At 42.3% G+C, this 25,816-nt stretch overlaps 1 protein-coding gene across 4 annotated transcripts in view; it reads left to right on the top strand.

Annotated features, from left to right (window-relative positions):
* LOC139384811 (leucine zipper protein 2-like) overlaps positions 1-25,816 on the top strand; it is a 168,275-nt gene that overhangs the window by 90,562 nt on the left and 51,897 nt on the right. For 3 of the 4 annotated variants that reach the window (XM_071129703.1, XM_071129706.1, XM_071129705.1), the window contains exons 2-5: positions 297-414; positions 5,679-5,749; positions 7,251-7,332; positions 18,401-18,463. In XM_071129703.1, the coding sequence (XP_070985804.1) occupies positions 297-414; positions 5,679-5,749; positions 7,251-7,332; positions 18,401-18,463 (334 nt within the window). The remainder of the gene's footprint in view (positions 1-296; positions 415-5,678; positions 5,750-7,250; positions 7,333-18,400; positions 18,464-25,816) is intronic. The other variant, XM_071129704.1, reaches the window with a different exon arrangement.

Raw genomic sequence — 25,816 nt, 5'->3', positions numbered from 1 at the left:
GACAGTTGGATTACTTGATAGAAATGCAGAGGCGGACCTCTGGCCAAATGACACATCGGAGTAAAACACTTTCCCAAATTGATAGGGTGAGTGAAGTGCTTTTTTATCTCGAAACCAAGGACTGAGCATTCAGTAGATATTAGTTTGTCTGTATTTCTTTAAATTTTTGCTCTAATGACAACACTTTTAATCCACTTAACACCGTCTCCTACTCCCAAGGGTGCCAATAAAGGGTGATTCTCTCAGGCGGACATAAAGTAGTGAAATCTCTCTCTCTTCTCTCTCCCCCTTGACAGACATGGCTATGAGGGGCTGGAGCAGAAGCTGAAGGAGGTCTTCACCGAGCGGACTGGCATCATGCGTCAACTCTCCAAGACTTCAAAGGAACTGGACAGCATAAAAGGCAACCTTCAGGTTAGAGCCCCACTGTTTCCTTTTCTGACAGATTATAGTGGGATGTTAAAGAAAGGTGGATGGCTTTGAGTGCCTTTGGAACCCTGAGATTATTTCGAAGGGCTCTGTTTTAGGACTTTAAAAAAATGGCTTAAGAATTCAGCTCAGCCTGTGATTCACTCGTTCTCATCCGCTGTCCTAGCGTATAATGAGCCACTACATACTTGGGGCCTCATTTATCAAAAGCAAATAAGCGATATGTCCTTCGTTTTGACGATCAGTCCCCCTGATATGAATACGAATGCAAAGCTGTTTTGGAAGTGGAATTCCTGTAGTTGAGGTACAGTTGTAAAAACTGGAAAGTTACTCCAAGGTGACAGTGTTGAGAAATCTGTCCCTACACTCTTTGAAAAAGTGCCCCGAAGGGGGTTCTTCAGCTGTCCCATTTTTCGCTCCAGGTATAATTACTTTTGGTCACAGGTTATTTTAGAACCCTTTTCGGTTCCATGTAGAACCCTCTGTGGAAAGGGCACTACATGGAACCAAAAGGGTTCTACTTGGAACCAAAAAAAGTTATTCAACAGGTTCTCCTATGGGGACAGCCGAAGAACCCTTTTGTTTACTTGCAGAAGATTTACGAGAGGATCTAATAACTATCGTGACAGGATGTGCATGTTTATGTTACGTCATTTTACATCTTTCAAATACTTTTAGATGTGCTCGATTTGAAATTGCCTGTCTCAATGGTGCAAACCCTATCCACCTGGAAGTCCAGGCAGACTTGAGCAAACACTGAAATGATTTGAATGGTATCTCTGCTTCTACCCTCGATATCTACCACAACTTAATGTCATCCGTTTTTTTGACATACAGATCCGCAAACGCTGTATAGACCGGATGTTGTGTGTACATGTACGCTACAACGTTACTCATTCCTGTGAGCACAGTGCAGAATAGGATTGACGGAATGGGGAATGACAGGTAATGAGAGGTAAAAGACGTATGATCATCACTCCCGTAGAGAATTGGGGAAGGCACGGCTTGGATGGAAGACCACATAAACATAGTTCATCCTAGGTCTTGTGAATCCAGTGTAATTTGGTTGTGAAATTGTTTACCGCAGCAGGGCAATACGTTTTTTTTTCTCTGACACATCTGTATATCGCCACTGATCAGGGCTGCGGTCGATTCCATTTCAGTTCTCGTCAAACAAGTAGGGAATTAATTGAATTGAACAAATAGATTGAAAAAGACGTTTGGTTTGACGAGTATTTTCAGTCCAAAATTCTACTTTCAACATCCTGTGTCCCACAGAGAACCAGCAGACACAAATGTGTCTGTCAGGTGTTAGCCAGAGTATCATTGTCCCCTAGTCAGTCTTGAATGGAATCTCTTTTGCCAATTCTGGTAGGCAGTGGTCCCTTGGATTAGTCTGGGCCGCTGTGTTCTTTTTAGTAGGCTTGGATGGCTGTAGCCCATTTCAGTTTTAATCAATGACTTCCCATATACACCCTGTCTACTTGTATGACGTGACCTGGCCAACCTGGGTTCATGGTGTTGTCCTCCTGACAGTTTTCGGTGGCATCCATTGTCCCTTGGTCGGGGCTGGCTGGCACTGTGTGTAGTCTACGCTACCAATGTCCCCGGTGCAGGCTTTGACGTCAGTCAGCTACTGTATATTATGTGCAGACTTGGATGGCAGTGTACCCTGTGCCTTGTGCAAATGTACCAGGAAAAGCAGGGGGCGGGAGATGAAGGGAGAAGCGAGGGGGGATGGATCTCTTACCAAAAAAAGGGGTGAAAACGATCAACAGTAACTTTTTAGAGTAATCAATTATGTATGTGTAACTGATTAACCTTTCTGGTGGAGATTTACTGTCCTAAGTGTTTATTATTTTAATTAGACATCCCTTGGGTGCTGGGTCAACCCTTCATAATTCAACTTTGCATGATAGAGCTTTGATTCTTGGCAGTTGCTCTGTGGTGTGCTAGTATATGGTTTAATGTGGGCCATTCCTTTGCAACTTAACTGCTTACGGAGATGCCCTGGTTTGTTGTGGTAGTGCCAGCATTCCTCTAAATCACATATGTCAGAGTCAAGGCCCGCGGGCCACATCCGGCCCGCAAGAAGGTTTTTTACGGCCCCTGGGATGATCTTGATTTATTATTAGAACCGGCCCGCAGCAAGCCGGCAGCCCGCAGATCTTTTACACGCACCAATACTACATTTCCCACAATGCAAAGGTGACGCACCGAGCAGTAGGCTGCTTCATTTCAATATTTATTGGCACAGCAGTCGTCAGCATCACAGTAAAATTAACTTTCAGATACCCATCAAAAATGGCAAAACGGAAGGTGGATACTGAGAACCGGGGGTTTCAAACAAGGTGGGAGTCGGAGTATATGTTCACGAAGGTAGCTGGAAAACCTGTGTGTCTTCTGTGTGGAGAAAGTGTGGCGGTACTGAAAGAGTATAATCTGAGACGACATTATGAAACGAAACACGCGGACACACACGCGGACGCAACTGTCAAGGCCAGTTTTATTTTGGCAGAAGAGATCGCTAAATCAGCCCGGCCATTTACGGAGGGGGATTTCATCAAAAACTGCATGATTAAAGTTTGTGACGAAGTTTGCCCAGAAAAAAGGCAACTCTTTTTAAATGTGAGTCTGAGCAGAAACACCATTGCCGAGAGAGTAGACCAGTTGTCCATCAATCTAAAAGAGCAGCTTGTGAAAAAGGGAAAAGATTTTATTGCATATTCCTTGGCTGTGGATGAGAGCACCGACATTTCTGACATTGCCCAGTTGTCAATTTTCATCCGCGGAGTGGACTCCAACCTAAGCGTGACAGAGGAGTTTTTGGCTTTACGTCCTATGCATGGCACAACTACGGGGCATGATTTGTATGAAGAGGTGTCAAGATGTGTAAATGAGATGGAGCTGCCTTGGGAAAAACTCGTGGGTTTGACAACCGACGGAGCACCTGCGATGTGTGGACACAGGAGCGGACTGGTGGCGAAGATACGGGAAAAGATGCAAGAGGAAAACGCGACAGGTGAGCTGACAGCTTATCATTGTATCATACACCAGGAAGCGTTGTGCGGTAAAGCCTTGAAAATGGAGCATGTAATGAGCATCATCACGCGCACAGTTAACTTTATCAGAGCCAAAGGTTTGAATCACCGCCAGTTCAAGGCATTTCTGACGGAGTTAGAAACGGAGCATGGTGATTTGCCTTATCACACAGAGGTGCGATGGCTAAGCCAGGGAAAGGTGCTTCAAAGATGTTTCGAGCTTCGTGAGGAGATTTGTCTGTTCTTGGACAGCAAAGGGAACGACACAACACAACTCCGAGACGAAATGTTTCTGTGTGAAATGGCTTTTCTGTGTGACATTACGAGTCATCTGAATGCAATAAACTTGCAGCTGCAGGGTCGGGATCGTGTCATCTCTGATATGTACAGTACAGTGAAGGCATTTAAAACCAAACTGACTCTGTGGGAGACGCAGATGCGGAAAGAAAATTTGAGCCACTTTCCCAGCTGCCAGACCATGAAAGAGAAGCTCTCTACCAGTGCGTTCCCGAGCACACAGTTGGCTGATAAAATAGGTATGCTTGCCGCTGACTTTCGACGCCGATTTGCTGACTTTGAAGCACAAAAAAGCAGGTTGGAACTGCTCGGTAACCCATTTGCTGTTGACGTGGAAAGCTCACCACCAAACCTCCAAATGGAGTTGATTGACCTCCAATGCAATGATGCACTGAGGGCAAAATATGCGGCAGTGGGTGCTGCGGAGTTCGCCCGTTTCCTCCCCGGCACAATGCCCCAGCTGCGCATCCAGGCTGCTCAAACGTTGTCTATGTTTGGCAGCACATACCTGTGTGAACAACTGTTTTCTTTGATGAACCTGAACAAAACATCACACAGAAGTCGACTTACTGCTGAACACCTCCACTCAATTCTGAGGATTTCTTCAGCTCAGAGCCTTACCCCGAACATTGATGAACTTGTGGAAAAGATGGGACACCACCAAGTATCACCCTCAACCTCAAACAAGTGAACATTACTGTGCAATCACATATTTAGAGTTTTTACTCAGTTCAAGTTTAAAAGTTAAAATTTAATATTTGTTTTCACTGCATGTTACTTCTCCTTAAACAAAGTGTTGTTTTTGATTAATAGATTTTTGCACTTTATTTTTTTGTATTTCAATCCAATTATATTTTAAAAATATTTCAGTTGAGTGGATGATAGAAAATTGCTATTATTGTTTTTTCTTTGAAGTAAATTTAGCCCACTTTTGCTAAAATAGAAAATATAGTCTACTGATGGTGCCTTGAATACCGGTTTCTTTCATTTAATGTTCATGTTATGGGGATATTTATATAAAGGAAATTTGTCTTTTGTGTCTGTTGAAAATTAAAGATTACTGACAGAGCCATAAGAAAATATTGCTTTATTTATCTGATCATATTGTAATATATTTGTTAGGTTTTCAGTAGGTTCAATTAGGTTCACTAGACTATATGCGTCATTTAAAAATTTTTCAATGAACATTCGAACAGTCCGGCCCTCGTCTTGTAGCTGATTTTTTTATTTGGCCCTCCGTCCATTTGACTTTGACACCCCTGCTCTAAATCAAGCCCTGATTGGATGCACCCAGGTTAAAGTTTTTGTGATAAAAAAATATTGGTATTTTTCAGAATGTCTCTTGTCATTATTATACTGAAGCACATTTTAAAACCGTTCAGTAATCTTGCAGAGCTGCAATTATTGAACTCAAATTAGTGTATTTATGGAAATGAAGATCTAATTTATTATTAACAAGACACTGTACCACTTCAATTTTCTTCCCCAAAAAGTGTCATAAAAAAGATTCATAATTACCCTCAAACCTGAATCTAAACTATATGAGTTCCTACAAGCTTACAAATGAACTAATACTTTTTGGACCACAAAAAGTATTTGACTACCCTCATAAAAGCATACACATAAATAATCTATGAGGCGTTACACAATATGTATGAAAAATTCTAATAATTATTCACATCTTTTTTTTGCCTGAGCATAGATAGGCTACTGTATGGCTATCTGTATGTATGACAGCTTGGAGCAATGTGTGCATTTACACTCGAAAGGGGCATTGTTGTATTCTTTATGTTCCTATGAGTGCTTTGAATCAGCTCCTTCACATTGGAGTGTTGGAGTGAGACTGTGAGTGGTCATATAATAAACCAATTTCTCTTGTGAGACTAAAAAGCTCTCATTCCTCTCTTCTAGACACTGAAAAATGACGACTCCGTGGCCAAGGCGGATGTCCTGAAAATCCTGGCGCTCAGCCACAAGCAGAGGTAGATCTAAGCTTCTTAACCATTTGCTATTGCACATTCCTACCATATGGATTCTTTCGAAGAGCAACATTACTTTTCATTACTTTTATGGTGCAGGAACAATGTGATGTTACCTGAAATTCAGCCTTTGGTATACACAGTATATACTTATATCCTACTGCTTTGTAAATAGCAAACCAACATATCAATAACACATGACAATCATAAACAAACCATAAAACAATGTTTTATTGGAGCAATGGCTCCTGGTCCACAGACGATTTGAGCAGCCACCTGTTTTCCACTTTAAATCCGAATGAATCCTGCTCTTGGTTCGTTCCATTGCCAATAATGATTATCGAATGACTTCATCACGAGCGATCCAGGCTGCTGATTTATGGAAAATCATTTGTTTTTGACAGCTTTCAAGCATGTTTATGATTGCTTCGAGGGAGTAATAACTAGCAACTATTTTAATGTGAAACCATGGTAGCCACATCCTCAGGTCAGCACATGTCGAATAATTGCAAACGTGAGGGTTACAAGATGAAAAAACAAAAACGTTAACCCTCGTCCTTACCACCACATTTGACCTAATCCTGGGCATAACCAATTACTATATTTAAACTGCAAAAATACAGCCAACTTGAGTGGCCAATGAAATATAAGGAGGGACAGGGGAAGACAGTACTGAAAGTCAAAGTCATTTACTTTTGTGCTTTGGTTAAAATAGTAACTGCCTTTCCACAGATACCCATAATGGGTTATACACTATTTTATTCACAGTTTAGTGCTGTGTTGTCTGAGGAAAATGGCACTCAGAATAATTTTTGGTTGTTTGTAGCCCATAGGCAAAAGTCTCTAAATATCGGTGAAAATATGTTGACTCAATGTGTTGACTTGAAGCTCACTTACAGCACCAAACGGTGTTGGGCTCCCTTTAAATGTCAACCTCAAATTCTAACTTCTAAAAAATCGTTCTGTCTCCCCTTAAAACGTCATACTGCTGGTTTGAGGGTGAGATCAGAAAAATGAAATGCCAACTATGAAAAATGTTTGCTTGGCTGGGCTCATGCCAACAGGCACAACCATTGGCATGTGAAATATGACAGGGCAGCACAGCAGTGAAGAGAGACGTTTCTCTCCGAGTTTGACAAACAGTGCTGTTGACTGCAGATGCTGCTCCTCGACTGCACAAGTGATGGACCATGACCAAGTCATATGTAATTAAACTCTAAACCTACACTAAGCCCAGTCAAAGGGAATACTTCCTTTGCTGCTGTAATCGTATACTGGTATTCTGGATTAAAGTTTGGTATTTCGTCACGCATTCTATCACAAATGTTTGGTAGAAAAAGTAAGCATGAATTGATTTGATGGCATGATCCTACTCAGTGCTCAGTCAGTCAGTCAGCCAGTGCTTGAGATACTATTACTACTGCCTCGCCACTGCGGGAAGTCAGAGAAGAGTTGGAGAGGAGATATGTGCTAACTGAAAGTTTCTCACCTTTCCTTTCAACAGGGGAGAGATGAAGTCCCTCCAGGCTGCCTTGCAGAAGCAGCTGGACGAGGCAACGGAGCAAGCCGAGAAACAGCAGGCCACCGTGAGTAGGAGCCCTCAGTCGTCCTCACCTCGTCTACACCTCACTCCTCTAACCTCCCCCTTGTCACCTGTCATCCGGGCCTGTGGGCGCCCGTCACCCATCTCATTACCCAGCAGTCATCTCTCCTGGTTGGCCCCCTCCCTCCCACCACTTAATAACCAGCCTGGGAGAGTGAGAGAGCTACAATTGAAGTCGGAAGTTTACAAACACTTTAGCCAAATACATTTAAACTCATCTTTTCACAATTTCTGACATTTAATCCTCATAAAAATTCCCTGTCTTAGGTCAGTTAGGATCACCGCTTTATTTTAAGAATGTGAAATGTCAGAATAATAGTTGAGAGAATTATTTATTTCAGCTTTTATTTCTTGCATCACATTCCCAGTGGGCAGAAGTTTACAATTAATATTTGGCAGCATTGCCTTTAAATTCTTTAACTTCGGTCAAACGTTACGGGTAGCCTTCCACAACCTTCCCACAATAAGTTTGGTGAATTTTGGCCCATTCCTCTTGACAGAGCTGGTGTAACTGAGTCAGGTTTGTAAGCCTCCTTACTCGCACACGCTTTTTCAGTTCTGCCCACAAATGTTCTATAGGATTGAGGTCAGGGCTTTGTGATGGCCACTCCAAAACCTTGACTTTGATGTCCTTAAGCCATTTTGCCACAACTTTGGAAGTATGCTTGGATTCATTGTCCATTTGGAAGACCCATTTGCGACCAAGCTTTAACTTCCTGACTGATGTCTTGAGAGGTTGCTTCAATATATCCACATCGTTTTCCTACCTCGTGATGCCATCTATTTTGTGAAGTGCACCAGTCCATCCTGCAGCAAAGCCCCCCCACAACATGATGCTGCCACCTCCGTGCTTCACGGTTGGGATGGTGTTCTTTGGCTTGCAAGCCTCCCCCTTTTTCCTCCAAACATAACGATGTTCATTCTGGCCAAACAGTTCTATTTTTTTGTTTCATCAGACTAGAGCACATTTCTCCAAAAAGTACGCTCTTTGTCCCCATGTGCAGTTGCAAACCGTAGTCTGGCTTTTTTATGGCGGTTTTGGAGCAGTGGCTTCTTCCTTGCTGAGCGGCCTTTCAGGTTATGTCGATACAGGACTCGTTTTACTGTGGATACAGATACTTTTGTACCTGTTTCCTCCAGCATCTTCACAAGGTCCTTTGCTGTTGTTCTGGGATTGATTTGCACTTTTTGCACCAATGTACGTTCATCTCTAGGAGACAGAACGCGTCTCCTTCCTGTGCGGTATGATGGCTGCGTGGTCCCATGGTGTTTATACTTGCGTACTATTGTTTGTACAGATGAATGTGGTACCTTCAGGTGTTTGGAATTTGCTCCCAAGGATGAACCAGACGTGTAGAGGTCTACAGTTTTTTTCTGAGGCTGATTTCTTTGGATTTTCCCATGATGTCAAGCAAAGAGGCACTGAGTTTGAAGGTAGGCCTTGAAACACATCCACAGGTGCACCTCCAATTGACTCAAATGATGTCAATTAGCCTATTAGAAGCCTCCAAAGCCATAACATAATTTTCTGGAATTTTCCTTGCTGTTTAAAGGCACAGTCAACTTAGTGTATGTAAACTTCTGACCCACTGGAATTGTGATACAGTGAATTGTAAGTGAAATAATCTGTCTGTAAACAGTTGTTGGAAAAGTGACTTGTGTCATGCACAAAGTAGATGTCCTAACAGACTTGCCAAAACTATAGTTTGTTAACAAGACATTTGTGGAGTGGTTGAAAGGCGAGTTTTAATGACTCCAACCTAAGTGTATGTAAACTTCCGACTTCAACTGTAGGTGTAACCCAGAAATAGGAAGCATAGTGATGGTGGTCGGTCCACTCTTTGCTCTCTCCTTAAACGATAGGTTTCTGATAAAAACTTAATAGACCAGGCACCTTTTTTACATTTAGTTCCTTTTATCATTCTGTCATAAACATTTATTTTCATTTGCCCAGTAATCCAGGCCTCTATCCTTCATGCAACTCAGTCCCTTTTCAATTATACCTGGCTGTCGTTCTAGTATCAATTCTGTTCTATTCAGACGTTATTACATTGCCAATCTATACAGACGTCTGAGAATAGCAGGCTACAAGGGAACTTTGGTACCACACATGCAGAGTCATGTTTATACCTTCTGTATGAATGAAACCTATAGGTAACAGTTTACTGTATGCCCTTTATGTATAACTGAACTTTACCGTAGGCCCACATAAAGCTTTTATAACAGCTACAAAAGCCATGATAATATCAGTCATTAACATTATACTCATGTGGACCCTTTTTCATACCTAAAGAACTCTATGGATTAGCCCGTAGGTTTTTTGTGCCTTGTTTTGTGCCTTGATATTTACTGCCACATCTCTTATGGCTATCTAATTCCCCTTCAAAACAAATTATCAGAAAATCAACGGGAGGCCTAATTAATGTTCAAAACAGACTGTGGAATGGCTTTGAGATATTCAATATATGCTAATAAGAACAACATGGACGTCTTAAAATGGTCGTCCGTCTTATTTCCACAGCACAGAACAAGGGTGGCTGATGTGGGTAGCCAACAATCAAACTGTCGCTGTTGACATTTTCATGTTCAGATGAGTGACAAGTCCCTGGTGTAATGGAGTTAATTGTCTATATTAAAGGAAATTGTATTGGCTACTGCAATGCATCAAATCAATGCTTGTGTTTTCACAAGGGGAATTTTTTTTATTTTTTTATGATGTTACCAGCCCGGTTACGACGTTTCTGGGATAACACAAGAATGTGTTGTAAAGTTGAGTTTCATGGTTGTATCATATACAGCATAACTCTGCTACTGCCACTATTCAGTATGCTAATAGAGTTTTGGAAAACGCACGATGATGCTACATGAATACCTGTCTTGTTTGTAATAAGGTGCAGTTTTTTAATTTTCAATTGAGACCATGCCTACAGCTCTATGTGAAGAAACAGAGTGTGAGTTGAGGTTATTTGACATCTCCGTAGCTGGGCGAATTTGATGTGAGGCATTGGGTAGAAGACATTGTTTGATTGGAGTTGTAATCTGCCCCTAGGGAGCTCTAGAGTTTGTTTTCTATTAACCTACTAAGCAGCAAAAGTGGAAACCAGGGTTAGTAACAAGCACAGTGAAATGAATTTGTTTGGGACGATACTGCACGAAACCATCAACGTTATTTTTTAAACGTGCTTATGTTTTAATGAGCGGTTCTCACTTCATACATTTCATAATCTTGGGTTGCCTCATTTGGAATTGATGAAAATGTTATGAAATTAGTGCAAATTATCAATACGGTGTTAAAGGGAATTGTGGAAGGCTACCCGTAACGTTTGACTTAAGTTAAACAATTTAAAGGCAATGCTGCCAAATACTAATTGAGTGTATGTAAACTTCTGACCACAGGGAATGTGATGCAAGAAATAAAAGCTGAAATAAATCAATCATTTAGGAGCTGAATCTGTATCTTCCTTCTCCTTACACGCAAAAACTATAATTTAGTACCCCCAGTGGACCACAGACAGCGATCAGCTGTAGCTGTACTTGGAAATTGACATTTGCGATGGGAAACACATACTCATCATAAATGCCTATAACATGTAGAGAATTTGATGACCGTGAAGCTGTGGTTCCTCTCAAAAGATCCCTTTTTATTTTATTTGTATTTAATTCAAATGTTCATAATGTGTGGTTCAGAAACCTTGTTTGGGTTCACATATTCAATGTAAGTTCACTGGCGTTGTCACGTTCGTCATAACGAGGAGACCAAGGCGCAGAGTGATAAGAATACATACTTCTTTAATAAACAAAGACCACTAAACAAACTAACAAAACGAACGTGAAGCTAATTACAACAAGTGCTGACATGCAACTACACATAGACAATAACCCACAAAACCAAAATGGAAAATGGCAACCTAAATAGGATCCCCAGAGGCAGCTGTTTATCGTTGTCTCTGATTGAACCAATTCAGGCCACCATAGACCTACATTTACCTAGACATATCAAAACCCCATAGATATACAAACACCCTAGACAAGACAAAACACACATACCCACCCTCGTCACACCATGACCTGACTAAAATAATACAGAAAACATAGATAACTAAGGTCAGGGCGTGACAGGCGTAGCGGTTTCTCAGTTTCTCGAAGTTTGCCCCCCCCCCAAAAAATATGAGCCTGTCAGCCACTCACAAAGTTTCGACTATTGATCGCGGTCAATTGTTCTGAAATGGTGATGTCTGCGCGGCTGCCAATCGATAGCTATCAGATTATGTGGTGCTAGTGCTTGAAGTATCCTGTAGCTTTGCTTTAATGGGTTCATGTTTATTTTTATTTGGTCGTCATTTTCTCATGTTAAGCCAAACGTTTATGTTTTACGAAGCTATAGGCCTACGCTGTCGCAATGCTGCTATTTAGAATGTAGGTCGGCGGCAATAATGTATTTCCTTGTTAAGTAATTAAAGTGGGAAATTCAAACATGTAGATTGTAAAATGAATGTTGAATGCAACAGCGTATACTAATTAGTAACCAATTAAACATTTAAGAATGTAGACCTATAGCCTACCTTAGCCGTCCTCATGCTCTCTTGCAGCTTGGATAGAAGGTTTGTGCTACATAAAACCAGTCTATTAATTCCAAATAATACAATCAGTCCACCTTCAAAACAATAGCTGACTAGGGATTGTTTCATTATGCAGACAATGCAGTCAAGCCCAGGGTTTCCTGAACTTGGTCCTGGGTTCCCCCTGGGTGTACGTTTTGTTTTCTGCCCAAGCACTACGCAGCTGATTCAAATAACCAACTCATTATCAAGCTTTGATTATTTGAAGCAGTTGTGTAGTGCTATGGGAATAAAACAAAAAGGCGTGGGGGGGGGGGTTGAGGGCAGGGCCGAGTTTGGGATACCCTGGTCTATAGCTATGTACAGTATTTAGCTGGCGACCTAGTTATATTACACATTGGAACGTGAACTCCACGCTGTCGGGGCTATCCATCTCATCACTCGTAGGCTTACAAGTGTTCACAGAAGGGGGGGGGGGGGGGGGGGTCGCTCTCATGAGCACCGCTGGGTCTCTGGCAGTCGTCAGCTTGGTTTTCTGGGAGAGGAGGCGGATAAGGAAGGCCGGCACCATCACTAGAGAACTGTTACTATTCTCAAGGGGAGGAAGATGAGGAGGAGCAAGGCTACTGTCATTTCTGGACCTCTGTCGGGACTGGGAGGCTGCTTGTGCTAGCTGAGCTCCTATCTACAAATCAAATCAAATTAAATTATATTAGTCACATGCGCCGAAACAACAACCTTACAGTGAAATGCTTACTCACGAGCCCCTAACCAACAATGCAGTTTTAAAAAATATGGATAAAAATAAGAAATAAAAGAAGGGACGGCAGGGTAGCCTAGTGGTTAGAGCGTTGGACTAGTAACTGGAAGGTTGCACGTTCAAACCCCCGAGCTGACAAGGTACAAATCTGTCGTTCTGTTTAAGTGGAGTGTTCCTAGGCTGTCATTGAAAATAAGAACTGGTTCTTAACTGACTTGCCTAGTTAAATAAAGATTGTATATATATATATATTTTATTTTTATTTTTTTTAAATATTTTATATTTTTTAAGTAACAAGTAATTAAAGAGCAGCAGTAAAATAACAATAGTGAATCTACAGTTGAAGTCGGAAGTTGACATACACTTAGGTTGGAATCATTAAAACTAGTTTTTCAACCACTCCACAAATTTCTTGTTAATAAACTATAGTTTTGGCAAGTCGGTTAAGACATCTACTTTGTGCATGACACAAGTCACTTTTCCAACAATTGTTTACAGACAGATTATTTCACTTATAATTCACTGTATCACAATTCCAGTGGGTCAGAAGTTTACATACACTAAGTTGACTGTGCCTTTAAACAGCTTGGAACATTCCAGAAAATGATGTTATGGCGTTGGAAGCTTCTGATAGGCTAATTGACATCATTTGAGTCAATTGGAGGTGTACCTGTGGATCTATTTCAATGCCTACCTTCAAACTCAGTGCCTCTTTGCTTGACATCATGGGAAAATCCAAATAAATCAGCCAAGACCTCAGAAACAAAATTGTAACCACAAGTCTGGTTCATCCTTGGGGGCAATTTCCAAACGCCTGAAGGTATCATGTTCATCTGTACAAACAATAGTACGCAAGTATAAACACCATGGGACCACGCAGCCGTCATACCGCTCAGGAAGGAGACGTGTTCGGTCTCCTAGAGATGAACGTACTTTGGTGCGAGAAGTGCAAATCAATTCCAAAACAACAGCAAAGGACCTTGTCAAGATGCTGGAGGTAACAGGTACAAAGGTATCTGTATCCACAGTAAAACAAGCCCTATATCGACATAACCTGAAAGGCCGCTCAGCAAGGAAGAAGCCACTGCTCCAAAACCGCCATAAAAAAGCCCTATATCGACATAACCTGAAAGGCCGCTCAGCAAGGAAGAAGCCACTGCTCCAAAACCGCCATAAAAAAGCCAGACTACGGTTTGCAACTGCACATGAGGACAAAGATCGTACTTTTTGGTGAAATGTCATCTGGTCTGATGAAACAAAAATAGAACTGTTTGGCCATGAAGACCATCGTTATGTTTGGAGGAAAAAGGGGGACGCTTGCAAGCCAAAGAACACCATCCCAACCGTGAAGCACGGTGGTGACAGCATCATGTTGTGGGGGTGCTTTGCTGCAGGAAGGACTGGTGCACTTCACAAAATAGATGGCATCACGAGGTAGGCAAATGATGTGGATATATTGAAGCAACATCTCAAGACATCAGTCAGGAAGTTTAAGCTTGGTTGCAAATGGGTCTTCCAAATGGACAATGACCCCAAGCATACTTCCAAACTTGTGGCAAAATGGCTTAAGGACAACAAAGTCAAGGTATTGGAGTGGCCATCACAAAGAATGGACCTCAATCCTATAGAACATTTGTTGGCAAGGAGGGAGGCTTACAAACCTGACTCAGTTACACCAACTCTGTCAAGAGGAATGGGCCACAATTCACCCAACTTATTGTGGGAAGCTTGTGGAAGGCTACCTGAAACATTTGACCCAAGTTAAACAGTTTAAAGGCAATGCTACCAAATACTAATTGAGTGTATGTAAACTTCTGGCCCACTAGGAATGCGATGAAAGAAATAAAAGCTGAAATAAATAATTCTCTCTACTATTATTTTTACATTTCACATACTTGAAATAAAGTGGTGATCCTAACTGACCAAAGACAGGGTTTTACTAGGATTAAATGTCAGGAATTGTGAAATACTGAGTTTAAATGTATTTGGCTAAAGTGTATGGAAACTTCAGACTTCAACTGTATATGCAGCGGGGTACCGGTACAGAGTCAATGTCCGGGGGCACCGGTTAGTTGAGGTAATATGCACATGTAGGTCGAGTTATTAAAGTGACTATGCATAGATGATAACATATGAGTAGCAGCGGTGTAAAAAAAGGGGGGGGAGGGGCAATGCAAATAGTCTGGGTGGCCATTTGATTAGGTGTTCAGGAGTCTTATGGCTTGGGGGTAGAAGCTGTTTAGAAGTCTCTTGGACCTAGACTTGCCGCTTGCCGTGCGGTAGCAGAGAGAACAGTCTTTGACTGGGGTGGCTGGGGCCTTCCTCTGACACTGCCTGGTATAGAGGTCCTGGATGGCAGTGAGGCCAGAGGCCGAGAAGTTGCCATACCAGGCAGTGATGCAACCATGCTCTCGATGGTGCAGCTGTAGAACCTTTTGAGGATCTGAGGACCCATGCCAAATCTTTTCAGTCTCCTGAGGGGGAATAGGTTTTGTCGTGCCCTCTTCGCAACTGTCTTGGTGTGCTTGGACCATGATAGTTTGTTGGTGATGTGTACACCAAGGAACTTGAAGCTCTCAACCTACTCCCACTGCAACTTGATGAGAATGTGGTTGTGCTCGGTCCCCTTTTTGCTGTAGTCCACAATCATCTCCTTTGTCTTGATCACGTTGAGGGAGAGGTTGTTTTCCTTGCACCACACAGCCAGGTCTTGACCTCCTCCCTATAGGCTGTCTCGTCATTGTCGGTGATCAGGTCTGCCACTGTTGTGTCATCGGCAAACTTGATGATGGTGTTGGAGTCGTGCCTGGGCATGCAGTACAGGAGGGGACTGAGCACGCACCCCTGTGTTGAGGATCAGCATGGCGGATGTTTTGTTACCTACCCTTACCACCTGGGGGCGACCCGTCAGGAAGTCCGGGATCCAGTTGCAGAGGGGGGTGTTAAGTCCCAGGGTCCTTAGCTTATTGATGAGCTTTGAGGGCACTATGGTGTTGAACGCTGAGCTGTTGTCAATGAATAGCATTCTCACATAGGTGTTCCTTTTGTCCAAGTGGGAAAGGGCAGTGTGGAGTGCAATAGAGATTGCATCATATGTGGATCTGTTGGGGCGGTATGCAAATTCTAGTGGGTCTAGGGTTTCTTGGATAGTGGTGTTGATGTGAGCCATGATCAGCCTTTCAAAGCCCTTCATGGCTACAGATGTGAGTGCTACAGATGTCAGTGAAAACAGTTGGTCAGCGCATGCTCACAGTACCCGTCCTGGTAATCCTTCTGGCCCTGTGGCCTTGTGAATATTGACCTGTTTAAAGGTCTTACTTACATCGGCTGCGGAGAGCGTGATCACACCATTTTCCAGAACAGCTGGTGCTCTCATGCATGGCTCAGTTTTATTTGCCTCGAAAGCGAGCATAGAAGTAGTTTACCTTGTCTGGTAGGCTCATGTCACTGGGCAGCTCTTGGTTGAGCTTCCCTTTTGTAGTCTGTAATGGTTTGCAAGCCCTGCCACATCCGTCAAGCGTCAGAGCCGGGGTAGTATGATTCGATCTTAGTCCTGTATGGAAGCTTTGCCTGTTTGATGGTTCATCGGAGGGCATAACAGGATTTTTCGTAAGCTTCCGAGTTAGAGTCCCACTCCTTGAAAGCGGCAGCTCTAGCCTTTAGCTAATCTTCCACCTGTAATGGTGTTTCATCAGTCGAGGTGATTGTAGCTTTGCTGATGTAGTTATCTTCTGTAATTTGGCATAAGCTTGATCAGATAAATCTTTTTGGGGGAGTTTTTGTGTACCACTTCATTTTGACTTTTGTTTATCCATATTGAACAACGCACTCACTCTCCATCCGAATCTGACCTGATTCACCACATTTTTTAAAACTTGATTTTAGATGAGATGATGAGGAGGCCAATTAGATGAGGAGGCCGAGGCGGGCTGGCGCCGCTGAGAAATAGTCTAACTAGATGCATGATAACTATATTGTCTGTCTGTCTGTCTTCACTACCATGAAGATTGGACAACACAAACACTTTCCCTGCTACATGTGGAAATTAAAAAGGAGGGTTACTGTCAGAATTATTTACAAAATGAATAACATTATGACATAGGTGTGAGGATGACAGGCGCATGCACCCCCCCCCCCCCCCCCCCCCCCCAATCATGACTAACCAATCATGAATTAATGGTACCTTAGACAAGACAGTAGCAACAACACTAGATGCCCAAATCTCAGAACTTTCTTAGCAAAAAGGTTCTGCCTGTCAATTAAACACAGATCCAATTGTATTAGCTCTGTATGACTGGTCTATGAACCTGGCATCAGTAAAGTTATGCAGCCTGGTAAACAAATGTTAAAAGATGAACAAATTTAGGTAGGCCAAGAAAAACTCCAATAGATAAACCACACACAAAAATGTATGATTGAATTTCCCAGTGGGAGGCATGCTATTCCAAAAAGTATTACACCATGATGAAAAAGATTGACCTGGTTATTTCATCACTTTCATAACAAATATGGCATCGTATTTGTAACACTAGTTGCACATGCTGTGCATTGCAATATACCGTTTAATTGTATAACAGCTCTGGAAACACACAAAACTCTCCCAACATTCATCAGGCTTATTGCTTTGATTTAACCAGTACGTCATACGAATGAATTATACTGTAATAACACAATTCAAAATGTCAAATCTTAACCATGTAGAATGCTACAGTTTTCTATTTTCTATCCATCATTTCAGTGTGTCATGCCACAGCCCCAAAGGGAACGTTGTGCTGGGATGTGTTATCGACGTACCCAGGGGCAGAGCCATGAACTACAAATGCATCAACATGAACTGTGATGTTATTCGTGTGTCAACCGCCTAGCCCCAGTTTACAGTCCCCCGGGTGCCTTCAGAGCTGAGGTCACCTGGGCAATGAATTCTCTCCTTTTCCTCCCTGGGACAATCTCAATGGCCTCATTGAAGGACAACCTTTCCCTCAGAATCCTTCGTCGCAGAGGTGAAATAGAAAGCAGAATCGGGATTGGAATAACCCCCCCCCCCCCCACCGCTATCCAGTCTTATAGTTGTAGTCCTGCGCTGCGGTTGGCCGCTATCTGCATCAGCCGTTTAAGGCCTGACTGCTTGTTAAAATACAGGGCATGGGGAACGGCTGCACTACAGAGACATGCCGAGCTCGCGATATAGGGATTGCAATAAACAAAGATATCACTCTGACACAATGAGCTTATGGCTATTAAATGAATCACACATTGGGAAATAGTCAGTCGCCCATCACCGGCATAAATGCATCCGATATGAGAAACAGCAAACCCACCAACAGTCAACCTACCTTTTCTAGATACACACATTTACGATAAATCATAGTCAAAACAAGCAGTGAATCATAATGTTTTATATGTGTTTTTGTGAATCTTTAGAAGCTAACTAAAATAGCAGTAAAACGTGTAATATAACCACACGGAGGCACTTGGAGCAGGATGTCTGATTTAAAGGCAGAGAATCATTTTAAGTTGTTTGACCTTGGGATGTATAGATCTGTTTTGAAGATAGTGCAACAACATACTGTATGATGAAATCCAGTGCAGGCAGGTGGCATGGTTGGTGACAGTTACTACCTTCATGATAGCTTAACGTAAAATGTCATAATTTAAATGTAAGAAACAGTCTGTAAAAAATGGACAGTCTGTAAGAAAATATATGTCTTTACTTTGATTTATTTCGCCTACAGATCAAGTTCCTCAAGATGGAGATGGAGAAAAAGACCAAAATAATCAAGGACCTGCAACAGGAGGTACTTTTGTTCTCCTCACCTACCGCCAATGACTGACTCACCATGACCTGTAAATGTTATGTTACTGTTATAAGAGTAATGCCTCAGTAATCGTATCATACAATATCTATGGTCATCGACATCACGTGAACTAGTTTTGATATCCTTTTTTCTAAATCAATATGATGCTGTCATGTTGGATTACAAAGGTCACAGATAGCCATAGGCAACTAAGGGCCTTATACTGTCAGTGTTGAATGATGTAATTGGTGGAGAGGCCTATTATGAGCACTAATACCACTGGATGCGCTGAATTCGTCAGAGCCTCGGGGCTTTGAGCTGGGCTGGTGTCGTGGGACCTTCTAATTGGCTAACCTGGGGTCAGTGGGTAGTTACAGGCTGCTGCGTGGCTGGCGCAAAATCCTATAGCTTAAGGGCAAATGCCCCAGAGCAGAGGAGAAGAAAGTAATCAATCATAAATGGAGTCACGACGGTTTGGAAGATGTTCTTCCACAGCTGCATAGTAGCCCTGGACCAGAAGCTACCACAATATTCATCATTTTGGAGGTGATGTCGGGTCCGGTTGTCAAAACCGGAGATACTTGGGAGGCCTCAGCCTGTTTGTCGGATTCCCATGCCTCGGTGGGTTCGACAGGTTCCCTTGCCTCAGCTGGCTCGACGGGTTTACACACCTCAGCGGGATTGATAAGCTCCCTTGCCTCAGCTGGCTCGACAGGCTTCCATGCCTCAGCTGGTTCAATAGGCTCCCGCCTGCCTCGATAGGCTCCTGTGCCTCGAAGGGAACTGGGGACGTCTCGGCCGGCTCATCAGGCTCTCACGCCTCAGCCGGTTCGCCAGATTTCTGCACCTCAGCGGAGGCGAACGGTCCGCTCCTGATCCCCAGGGTCGTCCCTTTGGTTGGCGTCCTGCGGCTGGAGCCGAATGCGCCGGGGAGGGGGTGCTGTCACGTATGCTCTCTCTCCGGCACTCTAGGTTGTCATGCCTCCGCGCATCAGCCGGATCTACAGGTTCCCGTGCCTTGGCAGAGGTGACCGGTCCGCTCCTGATCTCCGTTGGTCGGCGTCCTGCTGCTGGAGCCGCGCGTCGTGGAGGGGGTACTGTCACGTGTGCTCCCTCTCCGGCTTCTAGGTCACCAGGAGGTCACCTGGCTGCTCTTTATGGCGCACACCTGTCACCAACATTATTAAATGTATTCACTCCCTGAACTTGCTTCCCGACTCTCAGTGCACTCTTTACTGTAATGTTGTACAACAGATTAGTCTAAATGATTTGTAAATGAGGCAATGAAAGGATACAGTCCTTTGTATGCCACAGTCAATGATTTTACAGTTACAGTTCATATAAGGAAATCAGTCAATTGAAAAAAAATATGGATTTCACATGAATGGGTGGGCTTGGGAGAGCATAGGCCCACCCACTTGGGGGACAGGCCCACCCACTGGGGAGCCAGGCCTAGCCAGTCAGAATGAGTTTTTCCCCACAAAAGGGCTTTATTATAGACAGAAATACTCATCAGCTGTCTGGATGGCTGGTCTCAGACGATCCTGAAGGTGAAGAAGCCAGATGTGGAGGTCCTGGGCTGGCGTGGTTACGTGGTCTGCAGATGTGAGGCCGGTGGTCAAAAACTACATTGGAGGTGGTTTATGGTAGATACATTAAAAATGTAATTATCTGGCAACAGCTCTGGTGGATATTCCTGCAGTCAGCATGCCAATTGCACACTCCCTGAAAACTTGAGACATCTGTGGCATTGTGTTGTGTGCCAAAACTGCACATTTTAGAGTGGCCTTTTATTGTCCCCAGAACAAGGTGCACCTGTGTAATGATCATCCTGTTTAATCAGCTTCTTGATATGCCTCACCTGTCAGGTGGATGGATTATCTTGGCAAATGAGATATGCTCACTAACAGGGATGTAAACAAATGAATGCACAAAATTTGAGATAAATACACTTTTTGTGCGCATGGAAAATTTCTGGGATATTTTATTTCAGCTCATGAAACATGGGACCAACACTTTACATGTTGCGTTTATATTTTTGTTCAGTATAAATCCTCAATCGCGTCTTTAAAAATACTTGCAAGGCACAGAATCACACCAATCACTATGCCAACAAAGGCTTCCAGTAGCATGACCTATGTAGGAGGGAGTCGAATTGTACTTAAATCAAGCTCAAAATAAACATGGGTCTTTGGGAGAGTTACAATTGAAAATGTTTTACACAGTTCATTGAAGTTGTGTTTGGGCAGAACCTCTGAGATTTCTGCTGGCAGTCAGAAGCACTGGAAATGGGCTCTGTGAACACTTTGGAAGTACATTATGTAGAGCCAGCGCTTCCCTATCAGTTGGTCGCTGTAGTGTTGACATTTGAAGTCTTGGCTTTTTCCTGTGCCAGATCTATCTCTCCAGATTTGAGTGTCGTTGTAGCTTGATACAGAGGGGTCATCAGTAGTGGATAGTGGCGTATGATAACTACTTTGACGGCTGTAGCTTTGACATTTCAAGTCTTGGCTTGAAAAATATCTCAACATCTTTGGGTGTCTTTTTTCACTAGATACAGAGGGTTCATCTGTTGTGCATTCCTACCGTGTAAGTCAGAGTGGTATCCTAATTTTGTCATATCCCATCACACAACATATGTAATTTGTCCACTCTTATTGTTTTTACTACACTCTGCAATGCCATTGAGGCTAGATGGAAGTCGTTTTCTTAGATTTCAGATACATTGTAATCTCGTTGTGACAAACCATTGGCATTGACTTTCTAAAGGCTTAAATAAATGGATCTCTAAAATAACCGTAACAGAAGTTCCTGTCTTATTAGGATGTGTCTTAAGTCTGGGGAAATTGCTGAAATACATTTTTTTTTAAATCAATTTCAATACAGAACAGAGATATATCCTTCCTGTCCTGTTATAATTAATGAAATGTCATCTGCATATATACAGTTGAAGTCGGAAGTTTACATACACTTAGATTGGAGTCATCAAAACTAGTTTTTCAAGCACTCCACACATTTTTTGTTAACAAACTATAGTTTTGGCAAGTCGGTAAGGACATCTACTTTGTGCATGACACAAGTCATTTTCCCAACAATTTTTGCAGACAGATTATTTCACTTATAATTCACTGTATCACATTTCCAGTGGGTAAGAAGTTTACATACACTAAGTTGACTGTGGCTTTACAAGCTTCTGATAGGCTAATTGACATCATTTGAGTCAATTGGAGGTATACCTGTAGATGTATTTCAAGGCCTACCTTCAAACTCGGTGCCTCTTTGCTTGACACCATGGGAAAATCAAAAGAAATCAGCCAAGACCTCAGAAACAAAATTGTAGACCTCCACAAGTCTGGTTCATCCTTGGGAGCAATATACAAATGCCTGAAGGTACCACGTTCATCTGTACAAACAATAGTACGCAAGTATAAACACCATGGGACCACGCAGCCGTCATACCGCTCAGGAAGGAGACGCATTCTGTCTCCTAGAGATGAACGTACTTTGGTGCAAAAAGTGCAAATCAATCCCAGAACAACAGCAAAGGACCTTGTGAAGATGCTGGAGCAAACAGGTGCAAAAGTATCTATATCCACAGTAAAACGAGACCTAACCTGAAAGGCCCCTCAGCAAGGAAGAAGCTACTGCTCCAAAACCGCCATAAAAAAGCCAGACTACAGTTTGCGACTGCACATGGGGGACAAAGATTGTACTTTTTGGAGCAATGTCCTCTGGTCTGATGAAACAAAAATAGAACTGTTTGGCCATAATAACCCTCATTATGTTTGGAGGAAAAAGGGGGACACTTGCAAGCCAAGGAACACCATTCCGACCGTGAAGCATGGGGATGGCAGCATCATGTTTTGGGGGTGCTTTGCTGAACTTCACAAAATAGATGGCTTCATGAGGTAGGAAAAGTATGTGGATATATTGAAGCAACATCTCAAGACATCAGTCAGGAAGTTAAAGCTTGGTCACAAATGGGTCTTCCAAATGGACAATGACCCTAAGCATACTTCCAAAGTTGTGGCAAAATGGCTTAAGGACATCAAAGTCAAGTATTGGAGTGGCCATCACAAAGCCCTGACCTCCATTCTATAGAACAGGCCTACAAACCTGACTCAGTTACACCAGCTCTGTCAGGAGGAATGGGCCAAAATTCACCCAACTTGTTGTGGGAAGCTTGTGGAAGGCTACCCGAAATGTTTGACCCAAGTTCAACAATTTAAAGGCAATGCTACCAAATACTAATTGAGTGTATGTAAACTTCTGACCCACTGGGAATGTGATGAAAGAAACGAAAGCTCAAATAAATCATTCTCTCTACTATTATTCTGACATTTCACATTCTTCAAATAAAGGGGTGATCCTAACTGACCAAAGACAGGGTTTTACTAGGATTAAATATCAGGAATTGTGAAAAACTGAGTTTACATGTATTTGGCTAAGGTATATGTATTCTTCTGACTTCAACTTGAACTGGGTTGTGGCTACTATTTTTATTCCCTTATTATCGCCAGTACCTTATTGAATTAGCAAGGAGCTTGAGATCAATATGCAAACAGGAGAGTAGATAGTGGGCCACCCTGGCTTGAGCATCTGTCCCTATTACCATATTAATGAGTAATATGGGGCCTTGCAGATGCTGATTAATCTTGAGCCTTGTTTTTCTTCAATATCAGGGACACTTTGTAGGCAGGGCCCATGTTGATACCGTAGCTAGAAAGGTCTGGCATTGAAGGCCATCAGCTTTTCCTCTAATTAAATATTTTTTTTGTGGCACACTATGTATACATTTCAATTGGTAATAGTAATAGTAATTGGTACGCTGTAACTATACTGTATTTACATATATTTTTTTGCACACAAGGTGGTAGTTTCCCAGATGCAGATTAAGCATGCACTAAAAAGCATCAATAGATTCTCCAATAAATGTGCGTTTTAGGCTTAGTCTGTGTCCGGGAAACCACCCCTTAGTGTAAAGTGCGACCATTTTATATTTCTCTCCGAGAATTTGATTTGTTAAGCGATCCGTTAAGAGTATAAAACAGGACACTCAGATTTTTTTTTACATGTATTTTATTTAACCTTTATTTAACTAGGCAAGTCAGTTAAGAACAAATTCTTATTTACAATGACGTCTGAGTTTCTACTTGATCCGGTGCTCTGATGAGCTCTTTGTAAAGACCTTGACTCCGCCAATTCCCTTAAAAGGTTTGACGCTTTCCTCTCCAATTAGAATCAGACCTCAGCTAAGCTACATGTTTTTCCTTTTTGAATAAAATATTAGCCCGTAGAGGTCTTGTTCTTGATCTTATTCTTGTTCTTCTTTTTTAAACTCCGACTCGAGTTTGGATCGATTGTTCACTGCAACGGAATTAAAATATGGTGTCCGTGAGTGTGATGCGGTCATTTGCATTTGCAGATAACTCTTTGTTGCAGTCATTTACAAACCATGCTCCTTTCACATCAGCCCTTCCAAGGATCCGTTTCAATCGATCATGTCACCAGAAAATCTGTATGGCTGCAATTCGCTGTAAACTCATCTTCTATAATTGACTTTTAGGGCTGAGGATGTGCATTTTAGGATTAAGGCTAGAGAATGATTGAGTGATCGACACAGCGACTGTCATATCAAAACGGAAGCGTGGTCTAAGAGTGGAGCTTCTGTAGGAGACAGCTGATCCATAAGCTGCTCAAACTCTTTGCAGCGAGTGTGAAGAAGATCACTCTGACAGGCGGAAACAGTGTATGAAGAGTCCTGAGGGGTAAATGGAAGTTTAGTATGGTCTGCCAGATGCTTTTATTGGTGACCGTTTAGATGAGGGTGACACGTGTCTCGTCCAATCATCCTCTAGCGAGCATCTGCACCTGCAACTTTAACAAGTTCGAGAGAGATACCTTGAGGCATTTCCGCAGCATTTTTTTGCTGATTAGCCTGGATTCCCTGACCTTCAAACTTTGTTGTTGTAGCGAATTATAATATATAAGTCCAAATGTCAAATCTCATCACAGAATTTGTCATATTGTGTATGAAACCTTAAAGGGATACTTTGGCATTTTGGCAATGAAGCCCTTTATCTACTTCCGGAGAGTCAGAACTCATGGATACCATTTTCAAGTCTCTGCATCCAGTATGAAGGAAGTTAGAGGTAGTTTTCCATGCCAATGCTAACTAGCGTTAGTGCAATGACTGGAAGTCTATGGTATCGACTAGCATGCTAGCACTTACCATAGACTTCCAGTCATTGAGCTAACGCTAGTGAGCAACTTCCTTCAAACTGTACACAGAGACATAAAAGTGGTATCAGCAAGTTCATCTTACTCTGTGGAAGTAGATAAAGGGCCTCCTTGCCAAAATCCTGAAGTATCCCTTTAATATACTGAAGAGGATGAAAATAAGGTGGTCCTCTATCTACCCCTCCATTCACAAAATTGTCAGAATAATTTGAACTTATTAATGTTATGTCTTAGTTGTGCTTTACAATAGTCATGCTGCATTGCTTGCTTGATGACCAATACATAAGCACACTGAACAGCTTAAAAGGTCAAACAAAAATATGTACTATTTTTATTAATACAGCGAGGAAAAAAAGGATACATACAAATAAAATGCTATTGTTCGCGTAAGTGCGAACAATAAATATAGAGGAAAGTATGATCATAATCAGTAATGTCTCGCACACTTTTTTATCATAAAGTTCATGCATGGTTCCCAATATTGGCAACACTTGGTTCATAATATATTATGACATTTGCAGTTCACTGGATCTCATTTAGCATAATACTCCATGACATATGAGCTCTACTGGATCAACATTTCACTGTGGGTCTGTTCTCAGGCAGGCACACGTCACCTTGTATGACAGCTGCCATTTCTCCCAGCCACAGTACCCTTTCTTTAGAGAGGAGAGGAGGCGTAAGTGTCTGGACTGGAATCCCGGCCAATTCTAGCTCATTGAATCACATAGCGCTGTCATTCCACCTCATTAACTCTGTGTGTAAGAGAGTGTGTGTGTGTGTGTGTGTGTTTCATAGAGAGAAATAGAAAAGCGGGAGAGAGATAGTAAAATAAATGAAAAAGTGATACAGTGGCTTGCGAAAGTATTCACCCCTCTTGGCATTTTTCCTATTTTGTTGCCTTAGAACCTGGAATTAAAATGTATTTTGGGGGGGGTTTGTATCATTTGATTTACACAACATGCCTACCACTGTGAAGATACAAAATATGTTTTATTGTGAAACAAACAAGAAAACAAAAAAACAAAACTTGAGCATGCATAACTATTCACCCCCTCAAAGTCAATACTTTGTAGAGCCACCTTTTGCAGCAATTACAGCTGCAAGTCTCTT

Source organism: Oncorhynchus clarkii, chromosome 26, assembly GCF_045791955.1.
Source record: "Oncorhynchus clarkii lewisi isolate Uvic-CL-2024 chromosome 26, UVic_Ocla_1.0, whole genome shotgun sequence".
Lineage (NCBI taxonomy): Eukaryota > Metazoa > Chordata > Actinopteri > Salmoniformes > Salmonidae > Oncorhynchus > Oncorhynchus clarkii.
This window is presented reverse-complemented; position numbering and strand designations above follow the sequence as displayed.